The sequence below is a fragment of the Chenopodium quinoa genome, unplaced genomic scaffold, assembly GCF_001683475.1.
Source record: "Chenopodium quinoa cultivar QQ74 unplaced genomic scaffold, ASM168347v1, whole genome shotgun sequence".
In the NCBI taxonomy this organism is placed as follows: domain Eukaryota; kingdom Viridiplantae; phylum Streptophyta; class Magnoliopsida; order Caryophyllales; family Amaranthaceae; genus Chenopodium; species Chenopodium quinoa.
Window position 1 is genome coordinate 2,415,426 of NW_018744284.1, and position 13,761 is coordinate 2,429,186.

The window sequence follows — 13,761 nt, forward strand, 5'->3', positions numbered from 1 at the left end:
TAGGATAATAGGAATATTGCTACCAGTAGTTTAGTTTTACATGATAAACTAGAATATTAACTTCAAGAAAATCTCCTATTTAAGATGGCAAAGTGCAAAAGTCACAGTTTTTTTTTTTCGTATTTGAGCCCCCCTTCCTAAAATGAATAAATAAAATAAAATAATAATTACAAGCAAATATTTTTCAGAAAAACGTTTTAGGAATTAACAAGTGAAAACTTGAAGGATGGAACTTTGCTTCATCAAACACACTTGAAAGGGTAGACCTGCCAACAAATATTGCATAATATAGCAGACCTGGTAGAATGTGGATATGAATCAGGGACCAAATTTCCATTGCTTGTATCATTCCTGCAAATTTCCGTTAGGAGGAAGAAGAAGAGCCAGCCTACTTTTGTATCTATCAATTCGTTGCGATCTTTCCTCCCTCAATCTGCAAAGAGAAGCAATAGTTTTAAACAGTCCATCCTTACTTTACACGCATGTCCTAGTACATGGAAAACAATAGCAGGAAGGTCAAAGTATATTAGCTCATATGCTTAAAGTTATATATGTCTACAAACACAATCGAAACAGAGGGAAGAGATGTCTCTACGAATATAAGACAGTTCACGATTACTAACATGTCTTCACATTCCACTAAAATTAAGATTCTCATAAGATCACTGTTTTTGTGGGAAAAACCTGTTTAGATTTTTTTTTTTTTAATACTGTTACAATCTAACCCATCTAGGCATCTATGAGGAAGACCAAATAGAATTGGGATCTATAGAAAGAAGTGGGAAATGGTGGATAAGTTACTTTCTATAAAATGTTGTCTAGACTTTATTAATATACTTGTAATTAAATACTACCTCTGTTCCAAATTAGCTGACACCTTTCTTTTATATGACATTTACCAATGCATTAAATATCTCTAATTATCTACTAAAATGAAAAAGAATGAAATATTATAGAAAAAAAAAAACAAAAATACACAAAAAAAGGAATAAAATAGAGATTTAAAGAAATTTAAATTGACTATTTATTTATATACCCAAATAAAAATATCTAGTAAACTAGGTGAATCCAAAAGAATTTATGGTGTGGTTTCTGCGTTTCTCATATCTTTTCCACATCTCTAAACTGTAAACTTCAGAGAACAAGACTGAAAAGGCCATTGTAATACTCCCTTTCTCTCACATCTCAAGTGGTAAATTACTGGCATGTCTCTCCATTTCCTTTCTCCCCTCTCCCAGGTGCCTAGTCTGGCTACTGCCAATCTTTATATGACTGAGATTTGGACCTTAATCAGTCGAATTCAACCAGAGGTTTCAAAGCCTACCCAGGCACATTTGACCATCAGGGTTGAAATATGGGGCTTACTGTCAAAAGTAGCTTGGGATTTCATGGTAGAGGTTGTGAGATTCTATTGTGGAAAAGGCTTCAATGCTAGTGGTTGCCTACTTATTCATTCCAATGGATTTTGGAGGTTTGCACTTTGCAGCAGACCAACAGCTAGGATTTTGTGGTTGACTGGCGGTAGTTGTTGACAGTGGGAGGCTGTGTGATCAGTATTTTAACTTTTAAGCGGAGAAATTAAGAAGAGGGACGATGGTGGTGGCTGGTACATGTGTTTGCGAAGATGGTGATAGGTTTGGAGAGATAAAGGGGGGTGCTGCGAAAGGGAGGTGGGGGTGGGCAGTGGTGTTAGTTTAATTGCTGTGTTGGTTGGGGGCTGGTGGGGTTATTCTAATTATTTGGGTTTTTTTATTATATTGCTTGGGGTGGTCGGGTTATATTCTTTGGTTAATAAACTTAATTGGCTGTTTGGTTATGAAAGGAAAATTATATTTGGAATCTAAAACTTTCAAAATGTGAGAATGCTGCAATTATTAAAAGACCCTAAATCCAATAATCTAGAAACGGAGGAAGTAAGTGACCTAGAGATAGCATTTGCGTAAAATGTAAAATGTCCAAAATATAGTAATATACCTAGCTCGAACTCTCTTAGCTCGCTTAACATGCCTGGTTAGCAGCTCTTCAGCACTTGACATCTCAACTGATTTCTCAACCTGCATACAGAAAAAGAAAACTGGAATTAACACTCCTGAAAAAAATGTCAAACCATGACAATCTTCACAACAAAAGGTTGAGCTGCCATGCCAAATCCTTATCTTATTCGTCCATGACTCCAAACCCCACCACTAATAGACTAATACTTTTTTTTTATTTAATATTACAATGTTCACGCATTTGAAAAATATTCATACACTCCTCTTTCAAACACACATTGTGTTATATACGCAAGGAAAAAAAAAATCACATTGTGTAATATATGTAAGAAAATAAATAGTCATGTGATGTCTCATTAGATTCTTCGCGATACATACTTTCACATCAACTTTATATAAATTTAAAGTGTGTTTTGTAAAGCCCAATTGCCCCAATGTTGCAACATAAAAGGAACAGAGAAAGCAGTTTTTTTTTTGGCACACACACAATGCTCTTAAGATTCACTTCACAAAATTAACTCAACTACTCAAGGTCACAAGTCCTAACCCTAGTAGGCCACTAGTAATCGGCCAACATTAGAGAGAAAATTACACTTGTGTTTGGATATAGAGAAATGGAAAGAAGGGAAGAGAAGAGAAAAGGAAGGATACATCATCCTTTATTTGGATAGCTAATGCAAGGAGGGAAGGGGAGGGAATTGGAAGGATCCATTTTCCTTCCCCTTTTTATAAACCAAATCTCTCCATTGTTGGAGAGATTTGGAAGGAAAATGGAAGCTCCCTTCTCCCTCCCCTCACCTCCCTTTCCCTTCCCTCTTTTTCCTTCCCCTCCCTTTCCCTTCACTACTGTTATCCAAACATAGTGTAAATCAGCAGCCCAAGAGAGAGTAAAGCACCAAGAAAGTCCACAACAACAATACACTGATCTGTGATCCAAGAATCAACATGGATCCATGCTGGTTATAATTCACTCTATTATCCCTCACATCGCCCGGCACTGCTATTGGCATATCAACTGGCCAAGATTTTTGATTCTCTTCAAGGAGTTTCTAGGTGCTGCAAAGTCTTTATTTCAACATAACGGGGTCAGCTACGTGAAACCAAAATTTTATCTTTGGTGGTCATCAACAAAGATCTTCTCTTTCCATTCCCTTCTATCAGGTGCTATTGTTACATTACAGGGGTGGAATTCACTTGAATAGCAATTTATTGTGAAAAGCAGGAAAAGTAAAAAAGCTGACTGATTTGTATTATTGATGCAATTGAAACACCAAAGGAGATAATACAACCCAGACCTAAAAATTAGATTACTCAGTATTTCAGAATAATATTCCCTCACAGCTGACCTCTTACTTATAACCCCAGCCATCCTGGCCATGAAGGGTGACCCAACCAGATTTTGGCCTGAATTGACCCAAGATCTTAAACCCCCAAAATTTCAGGGTTTTAAAGCCTAGCTCAGCCTGATACTTTGACCTGAAAAGTCCAACCCAGCCCTACAATCAGCTCAAAACTAACTCCCCTCATTCATATAAAAATTTTCCAAGTTCACAGACAAGGCACTAATCTGCATTCCCCAAACTATCCTCCTGCTTGCATCAGCTGAATTAAAGGTCTTTCATAAGTAGGTTATCTCCCCCCCCCCCTCCTCTCTCTGTATGTGCGAAGTAACACTAGGTTAGGCATCAGAGGGATGATCACCCCATAACTCTGTTGAAGGTTCTCTCCTAATTAAAACTAATGGCATTAATGTGACTCACTACAATAGTGCATCATGATAAAATTAGTTTTAAACAGAGCAAAGGGTCCTCAAAGCCTAGCCTAGGCGCAAGGCACTCGTCTTTTGCATATGAGGTGTAAATGAGCAACTTTATTTTACTAATTATTATATTTTAAAATTCTGGTATTAAATATATATTAAAAAAAAAAAAAAAAAAAAAAAAGGCCCAATATAAGTTTTAAAAAATCAGAAAGAGGAAGAAAGAGGGAGGGGGGGGGGAAGAATCAGAGTGGAGTAAAATCAAGTATTAAATGCTTCCAGATCGAGAAGGAAAAGAGAATAGCAAAATCAGAGTGGGAGTAAAATCAAGTATTAAATGCTTCCAGATCAAGAAGGAAAAGAGAAGAGAGTTTTCAATTATTTGGGCTTTCTATTTGGAGGGTAAAATCAAGTAAATTCATGCAACTAATTGAGGGCCTCGGAAACATTTATTGATGATATGCGTTGAACCAAGGTAGGTCCGTAGGGAAGAGGTGCATTGGCATGGTTTCTAAAAGTATGATATAAAGTAATCTAACATCCAAATGAATACTAATACAACATCCAGATTTCATAATAAAAAGTTTAACAACATCCAAAAACTCATCATGATTGATTACTCTAATGACATCCAAATTTGCCTACTGATTAGCTTACTAATTGAATCATACTTCCAACATATAGTGAATTATTAAATTACCAACTTATAAAACTATGATATTAAGTAATCTAACATATAATTAATTATTTCCACAATTACATACTTTCTCCGTTTTTTTAATACTTGTATCATTTGGACTTTACACAATTCGTACTCTCCTTTGACCATATTTTGTGATTTATGCATAAGTACATAAGAAAAAAAGTCAAGTTAGATTTGTCTCGATATATACTTTCAAATCATATTTAAAAATTTTTTTGCTAATAAAAAAATATTCACAATCAAAATTATGCATTAATAAGCATAATAATCCAAATGGTCGAACTAAAAAAAAAAAAAAAAAAAAAAAAAAAAAAAAACACACTCTCTAAGGAAATTGTAGTTATTATCTTGCACAAAAGAAAGCTATTTAAAAAAAAAAACAAAACAAATATGCAAGTTTTTTGCTAAAAGATGATAAGTATTGGAGTACAGAATGCAGGATCACCCCTATGCAAATTTAAGATAAAAAGACAGGACTTAGTAATAACAGTATAGTCCAAGAAAAACCAACCTCGTCAGCTTCTGTTTCATCATCTCTATCCTTTCTCTTAGGCGAAGAAGATTCATACAAAGGCCGAGGCAGAGGCAAAGGCAGAGGAAGAGGCAAGGGTTTCGGAAGAGACTTTAAAAAATCGCCATACTGTGGCTGCAAGTTTCAAAACAATTCAGAAAAAGGAAAAAAAAGAGATGAACAATGAACAAGAATGCAAAGTAAGAAAAGTTTCATTGGTACTTCAAACTCCAACATAAATACATACTCACTCTATAACCATAAATGAATACAGATTATAACTGTTAGCTACTTGACAGAGAGAGAACCAGAGAAGAGGTGGTTTGCTCATGATAATCTTCAAACGATAGAGTCTATTAGCCAACAAAAAAAGCAAGTTTTAATTATACAATAACATATTATTCTTATTCTTTACATTACTACTACCTTCATTCTGCCAGTGGATAGGATATGTATTTATAAGTTGACAAATGGCAACTGCTAAGTTCACGATATAACTTGGTATACCTAATAACAACTTTCCTTGTCTTACATTCCAGGACTCATATGGTTTTGATCAAACAAACAATTGCCTGGAGATACATAGATATCTAAACAGCTGCATACACTTGAATAGGATAAGAAAGATAGATCCATCGATTAACCATGAATGAATTCTACATACTTGGTTATCTTCTACATATCCATTTCTCAACCATGATCGACAAAGCGCATATAATGAAGCCCCATCTGATACCCTGACCTACAAAAAGTAGCAAAAAATAGCTTAGGACTTAAATCTGATGATGGACCAAAACATGACTTTGTTTCACGTTATAATTGCACGAAAAGGAGACCATGAGAAAATTTCCCGAAAATTATATAGTGGAGTCTGCAGCAGCTGATAGACTCACTAGACAGTATATCAAAAGATTTCTTACTTGCCATGGCAAAGGTTATGCCCATGACCCAAAAAACTCCTAGATATAATAAGACTAATAAAAACTTTTCCTAGCAGCAAAAGGCTACTTAAAATTTAATGATGTATGGGCTCAAAAACATATAGCAAAAGAAACACCTAGACATCTACCCCTAACCTGCATTATCTATCAATAACCAGCTTGTTCTCACATTAAGGGTCATAACAATTCTTTATTTAGTTATTTTGCAGAACCAAATTGGAAAACATACTACTGCAACTACAAGCATAAAAGAAGTTGCACTTTAAACCATCAGAATATTATTGGAACTACTTCACTATCAGTTTAAGTTCCTACCATGTGATTATAATTCTTCACATGCAACTCCATATTACCAGCAACGTAACTAAGCCCCCTTTTTAAAGAAAAATCTAGCCCAAATGACCATCATCAAGATCACTTTAGTTAGTGCCATACCCAAAGATTAGAAAGACACCAATTAATTAAACAATTATCATGTTTCATCAGATGGTAATATTTCAATCATTCAATGTCTTAAAATGGTGCACCATTCTTTACATCAAAGTGGGTACTCATTTCCTGGTGTTTCTCTTAGACTTCGTAACTTGGACTTTAGCTCATAGCCAAGAAACAAGATTAATTAATTTTACTAGATTATTAAGCTTCACATATATCTGTCAAAATCCATATTATGGTAACTTGGACATAGTTGCACCATGGTAGAATTTTGATGAGTGTGGAATTCTGCGCTTAAGCCCTGAAATTGTACAGGCAAGCCAATGCTGTGAAACCTTCATCCAGCACATGCAGTGTTAATCTGTAAAAACGATGTATCTGAGGAATTTTCTTTAATGGCAATCTCTAGACCAAATTTTGATTTTTTTTACCAATGTTGCAAAGAACTGCCATCAAAGAGCCAACCAATGAGCATGTGCAAAGTGACTGCCTTAATAGGCATACAATGGTCCTACAAAAGATATATTAGTGAGGAACTTGAAAGAAAAAGAATTTCCAGTAGAAGATGCTTCTAATATGGAGGAGAATGTTGAGCAGAGAGAGTTGGTGAATTGCTCAAAACTCATAGAGCTTTTCACGCTATCCTGGTTCTATAAAGGAGCAAAGGGATCAAAATTCCAGTCAAGGTGTAAGATTGGGGTATAGGAATTGCAGTTTGATTGTTGATAATGGAAGTTGAGCCAATGCAGCTTCCACTACCTTTTTTTGATTAAATACAGTCACCTACTCAAACCCAACCATATACTACAGTAACTGCTTTGTTTGAGTGAGATAAAAAAGCATGAAACGAAAGCAAAAACAATGGGCATCCTGACTTAATTACTATTATAAAGGGCATAACTTCACTTTATTTCTTATTGTTATGCAGCGACAACAATGATATACAAAACTATTTCTCCTATTTTTCTGTTTTTCATGTACCCACTTTCCATAGAGGGGGAACTTTGTTCTACACTTTTTCTACCTACTTCTACTTCATTATACATTTGGCAAACAAAATCTACATTCTTACTCCTATTTCCCATAAAGTTTACACCGTCCAACTATCTCTCCTACTTCTTATACCCTTTTCTTACACTCACCCACCATTTTACTACATCGACAAACTTCTCTTACAAACAAGAATCTACAGTAAATGGACCCATAAAAAAAAATGGAGTATAAGCAATCTGGTTTACAAAATTAGTATAAGGAGTTACTAGTTTATATGCAGCACAAACACGAATCCTTACTGCTGTGATGTTGATGTTGTTATCAACAACAAAAGCAGACAGGAAAGGATAAAGTTTGCAGCTGGTTTGTGTCTTAACTCTTGTGCAAATGTGCAGCAATAAAAGCCATATTTTGTCTTTTTATTCTTCGTACTTAATCCTAATGGAACTAAGAAATAAAGGATCTCAGGTCACTTGCTCACGTCTTCTTTCACATAAAGTTTGTTTTAAAATTTAACAGTTGAAAAATTGCATACAGAGAATAAGGACAAATTTTCCTCTATTCAGGAATTTAATATAGAGGTTAAGCCAGTTTCTTTGTATATCCCCAGTAAAACAGCCCTTAAATGCCCCAGAAGTCTTATCCCTCAATGATGCTAGATAAGTTTCTTTGACCCTGACCAAATCTAGCAAACTAGGAAGAGCAAAAAAATATGGGAATTTTACTCCAACCAAATACACCACAAAACAGCCATACTAGCATTGAATGTTTGCACCACAACAACTTCCCATTGTCCTTACCAAACCCCACGAAACGAATTTGTAGCCAATCCACCACCGTCTGCTTTTGATACAAGGAAATCAACCTCCAAAAGAGGTACAAATTGTTATATTGGGTTTCCGAATTCCAAGCCTAACCTATTTGCATCATTGGATAAACTTATCAGAGTTTATGTTTTATTTAACCAAGTGGTTTATCACTTCATCAGAGCCAAGTGTGATACTTTGATTTGCTTTAAATCAGTGTAATAGCTTAATAAGGTCTAATATGAGTGGAGTAAGCATGTCAAAGGGAAGAAATTAATAAGTGGATAATGCTAGCTATAGTTTAAAAGTTGTTTTACATTAAGTTGACTTTTTATTTAAGCTGGTCACTTATTATTTTAGGACTGTACTAATGTTATTACTAAACTTTTCCTATGTCCCAAATTGTTTGCCAGTTGCCAGCTCTAGTTTATGACTTGCAATAAAATGAATATTTCACTAAAAAAAAGAAGGTATAGCACGGGTAATCAGCAGAGCAAAATAACAAATTCTTAGTGATCAGAAGTGTGAATATAGACCAGTTTCTATAAACATCTCAAGTTCCAGACTATCACTTAAAAAAGTACCTAAAGCACAAAATAAACCAGCCCATTTTAAGCTTCAGCTCACAAGTTTTTATAAGCCTCATCAACAGACTTAACATTCAGTGAAAACATTGCCTACATTTCCAAAAAAAACAGCAAACTTTAGAAAATTACCCCTACAACATGTCTACACTTCCATATCTTTACTTAAATTGCATTGGGAATATGCATAACAGAGATGAAAGTAAGTAGCATCGTTCTGGGACTGAATGAGTAATCTCATACACATGATTCCTAAAGAAAAACAATGTACCTCACCTTTCGATCCCTAAGAGTGACAAATGTATCATCTGTGCCTTTGTCTCTGCACAAATTAAAAAATTAATCATAGCTACAACCTAAAAACAGAAATTAACATGGGGATCGAACTAAACCAGAAGAGCTTGCTCACATGGGATCTTTAGGAGCACTATTTTCAGGAGCAGTGTAGGAAAATGAACCAGCCTAAACAAAAAAAGATTTTACTAAGAAAAAAAGTCAAGTATAGAGGAAAAAAATTCAAATGCTGAACACAATATAAACAACCAAACAACCACCTCTCGGTTAGCAAGGTTTAAAGCGAGCACAAACATGCAATTACGAAAAACAATTTATAATAAACAACCAATTAACCATTTCTCAGTTCACAAGCTTTAAAGAGGCCACAAGTATGCAATTACACAAAGCACATTTATCACAAACAACCAGATAACCACCTCTCAGTTGGCAAGGTTAATAAACCACAAGTATGAAATTATGCAGAGCGTGTTAATCGTAAGCAATCAAGTATACACCTCTCAGTTGACATGTTTGTTCCAGAAATTGAAAATAAGATGGTGAAAAAGGTTGGGTGTAAGTGAACTATTGAAGCTCATCAGTCCTCAATAAGCAATATACTGCACAACTGCAAAGTTTCCAAATAAATCTTAACCATCCTATGCCAAGCAAAACCTGAGATACTTTAGACTTTAGTACAATTGCGTGTAGCTTACTTAGATATAATATAGCATAACACTTTATCCTGTTAATTCTGAACATAGCACTGTACTCCATACACATGAATTGCTTGAATCTCCTACATTATGCTCTATGAATCAGTGAAAGCTAACTATGAAATGATTGGTGTCATGAACCATGTTAAGATTTTTTTTTTTATATTTAAATTTTCCAGGAAAATTTTGTACGAATGTCACATGGAAAGGAACCTAATGTAGAGAAGAAGCTGATTCCCAACCACTAAACAAAGATAATGAACCACCCACTTTTGCGACTAAACCAAACCGGTCAGGATTGGTGAATTATAGGCTCAAACATATGACAATGTATTACCCACCAAATCTAGCCAGGTAAGATACACATTCCACCCAAATAACAAGGATGACTTTAAACAATAAAAATAAAATCAAATTTAACCGAAATTTCAACCAAAACAATAATTAATGTCACATTTGACAAATTTTAGAAGTTTAGGGCTACCAATGATAATCGGGAAAGGCTACCAATGATAAAAGTCGGAAGTACAAATAAAGAAGAAATGAACCTTTGAATGAGGATGATTGTTCAAGGTAACGCCTCTAGCAGTGGCAGGAATGGAAACAGATGACATATGAGCATGAGAGGGATGCAAAAAAGGACCGCGTACAAGATGACTTGAGTAAGAAGTGTCTAATGGACCAGACTCTCGAGACTGATGGTACTGTTGTTGATACTGAACCGGAGCACGTGGAGCCGCGTCCCTGAGCCACGGCAAGACAGGCGGCCACCCTGGACCCACGGAGAAATACTCATTCTTCGTAGTTCCGTCCAGGGTTGTATAAACAAAACGCTGCAAAACATTAACAACCAACTATTACTTAATAAGTCCTTCGAGTATTATAACTAATAAAGGGGTTGTATAAACAAAACGCTGCAACATATTAGCAACCAACTATGGCTTAATAGGTTCTTCAAGTATTATAACTAGAAAAGGGGTTGTATAAACAAAACGCTGCAACACATTAGCAACCAACTACGGCTTAATAAGTCTTTTGAGTATTATAGCTAGTAAAGGGGTTGTATACACAAAACGCTGCAACACATTAGCAACCAAGGCTTAATAATTCTTTCGAGTATTATAACTAGCAAAGGGGTTGCATAATCAAAACGCTGCAACACATTAACAACCAACTATTACTTAGTAAGTCCTTCGAGAGTTCGAGTATTATAACAAGTAAAGGGGTTGTAAAAACAAAAACTTGCAAAACATTAGCAGCTACTCTGTAACTATTGCTTGATAATAAAGTAGGTTCTGTAGATTCTTCGAGCATTTATAACCAATAATTCAATAATCCGAACCCTAAATTGACTATGCTGACAATTAAATTAACGAAACCCTAAATTGTGAAGTTGATATTCAATGATAAAAATAAACTATGTTACCTCGGAAACTGCTTCAATGGAGAAGAGGAAGCCCACAAGCTAAAAAAACACTGCAATGGAGGAGAGAGAGGGTGGAGGGGTGCAGCGGGCACAGCTTGCACGGGCAAAAATAAACTTTTAAATTCACTCTCAGTATATACTCCCTCCATTTTATGTGCCCAGGTTTTATTTGATGGACACAAAATTGTAATATATTCCTTTATTTCGTAATAATTGCAAAATATATGGATTTTTTTTTTTTTAATGTTTTGTGTGTTTCACTCAATTAACCTTTATGATTGATCAAGATTCATGGATCAATTCTGGATGGTCAGATTCCAAACCCCACTCAATTATTATTGCGGGGAATCGAACACACATATAGATGATTATACAATGTCAATTACAGTAACATGACTCGCTGACATAACAGCATATATCAACCTCATAAATTCTTTTAACTAAATCGTACTCGTGCTAACGCACAGGAATAGGAACCGAAGTTATTTAGGGGTGAACATACATTTTGGGTAACCGAAGTTGGAATCGGAACCGACGGGTCTAGAATTGGAATTGGACTCGCTAGTTCCAATTACGGGTGATAAAGGAAGGAATCGGTTGAATTGGACCCGGTGGTTCCAATTCCGGTTAATAAAGTAAGGAACTGGTTGCAACTGCTTCGAATTTCATTCTCAATTTTTAGGAACCGGATGCGGTCGGGTACCCGGTTAGTCGGTTTTCCAACATATATTAAACTAAGTGTATTAAAAAAAAATGGATGTATCCAGTTAGTACAAAAAAAAATATTATTAAAGCATAACATAAATAAAATAACTCAATGCATATAAAAGTATAAGTATTAATCGCTACAAATGAATATAGACCAAAATAAGTATTATATTTTGTAGGCTAAATTAGAAAATAACACCTGCAAAAAAACCCGATTTTGATTATAGCACCAAAACATTTCGAAATTTTATTATAACACCACTTAAAATCCCAAAATTTTGGTTTCACCACCCACTAACGGATTTTTGGATGGAAACTGTTAGTGGGACCAACTAGGAACACGTGTCAGTTGTTTATTGGCTTAAAAATAAAAATTAAAAAAAATTAAAATTAAAATTAAAAAAAAAAAAAAACCCCTAAACTCTAACCCAGCCACCAGCCCCACCACCGCCGACCGTCACTACACCGCCGGAGACCCCAACTGCCGTCGGATTCCTTTCCTTCACCGGGGAAACCACCGTCGTCACCCCCACCAACATAAACCCCTCGGTAAATCCCCTTCCCCCTTCCTTCTCCCCGAAAAATTACCCTCACCTACCACAACCCTCCGCGAAAACGCCTGCAATTGACGGTTTCCTGAGCAGCGAAATTGCCGGAACTTCACCAACGAAACTCACCGGATTCTGCAGGATTTCAGCCAGTTTCTTGAGCCACGAAATCTTCCGGACAACCACCTGCGAATTGACGGAGAACCACCTGCAAATCTGCTGAATTTCGCAGCGATTTCAGCCGGTTTTTGCGCAGCAACACCACCAGAATCTGCTGAGGTTGGGTTCTTGGTGAGGCTAGGGGAGGGGGTCGGATTTTGGCGGGAGGAGAAAGAGGGTGGTTTCAGGTGAGGGACTAGGTTAAGGTGGCGCTGGCGGTAGGGCTAGGTTGGGGCTGGTTTCGCCGGATTATGCGAGGGCAGGTGATGCCGGCGGCTGGGCAGGTGGTGCCGATGGTGGGGCTGGCTGGGTTAGGGGGTTAGTTTTTTTTTTTTTTTTAAATTTTTTTTTTAAACCAATACACAGCTGACACAGGAACATGGCAGGCCCCACTAACGATTTCCATCCAAAAGTCCGTTAGTGGGTGGTGAAACCAAAATTTTGGGATTTTTGTAGGTGTTATAATAAAATTTCGAAATGTTTTGGTGCTATAATCAAAATCGGGTTTTTTTGCAGGTGTTATTTTCTAATTTGGCCTATTTTGTATTATATTTTAACAAATATGTACATAATTGGGTACCGAGAACAGAAATCGATACCCGGCGGTTCCAATTCCAATGCCTAAATATTAGAACCGATTGAACTGGTTTCAATTCCGAATCCGAAATTTTAGGACCCGGTCCCAACCAATTTTGGGTCTAGTTCCTAAAATTTTGACCTGATACTTGGTGTGCTCACCCCTAATATTGTTATTCGCAAAAGAAAACAACACAAAGTGAAATGTGGGTAGTTATTGGTGTCCCTAAAAAAGAATAAAAGGAAATTAGTGGGCAACATAGTAATTGATAATTTTTTTAAAAAAAAAAAGAATAAAAATGAAATACATAAGATTTTAGTATTGGGGTTTTGTGAGTCCATCTTAGCGCATCACTCCTATGTGTTTCCAAAACATATAGTACGGTAAAATAGTGTCTTTTGTCATTCATAAAAGTACTTTTTATAGTTACAGTAGTATGTTTTGTGTACTATAAAAACATACTTTTAGTGTATAGGTTGTCTTAGTATTACTATTATATCTCATGGTGGTATAATTTTGATGTACAATTTACATATTTATTTGTACCATTAGAAAAATATTTATACACTACATCATTTAATGGTACTATTTACCTATTTAACAGTACTAATATACATGTTAATATTTA

The 13,761-nt window shown here is 35.7% G+C and overlaps 1 protein-coding gene across 2 annotated transcripts; it reads right to left on the reverse strand.

Moving 5' to 3' along the window:
* LOC110694988 lies at positions 1-11,490 on the reverse strand. Of its 2 annotated transcripts, XM_021872178.1 has the most exons (8): positions 11,142-11,483; positions 10,264-10,548; positions 9,136-9,188; positions 9,003-9,048; positions 5,632-5,709; positions 4,968-5,102; positions 1,975-2,054; positions 1-433 (listed from the first exon to the last, which is right to left on the reverse strand). In XM_021872178.1, the coding sequence occupies exons 2-8, from the start codon at positions 10,327-10,329 to the stop codon at positions 346-348; spliced, it is 546 nt and encodes a 181-aa protein (XP_021727870.1). In that variant the 5' UTR covers positions 10,330-10,548; positions 11,142-11,483; the 3' UTR covers positions 1-345. The 2 variants fall into 2 exon arrangements, with proteins under 2 accessions (XP_021727870.1, XP_021727871.1); XM_021872179.1 differs by lacking the exons at positions 9,003-9,048; positions 9,136-9,188 and having other exon boundaries at positions 11,142-11,490.
* Between the last annotated feature and the right edge of the window lie 2,271 nt (positions 11,491-13,761).

Coding starts and splice junctions, on each gene's coding strand:
- LOC110694988 (XM_021872178.1), bottom strand. CDS start 10,329: ATGTCATCTGTTTCCATTCCTGCCACTGCTAGAGGCGTTACCTTGAAC. Junction 5,103..5,631: donor GATATGTAGAAGATAACCAA/GTATGTAGAATT, acceptor TGAAACTTGCAG/CCACAGTATGGCGATTTTTT. Junction 2,055..4,967: donor ATGAAACAGAAGCTGACGAG/GTTGGTTTTTCT, acceptor TTCTGTATGCAG/GTTGAGAAATCAGTTGAGAT.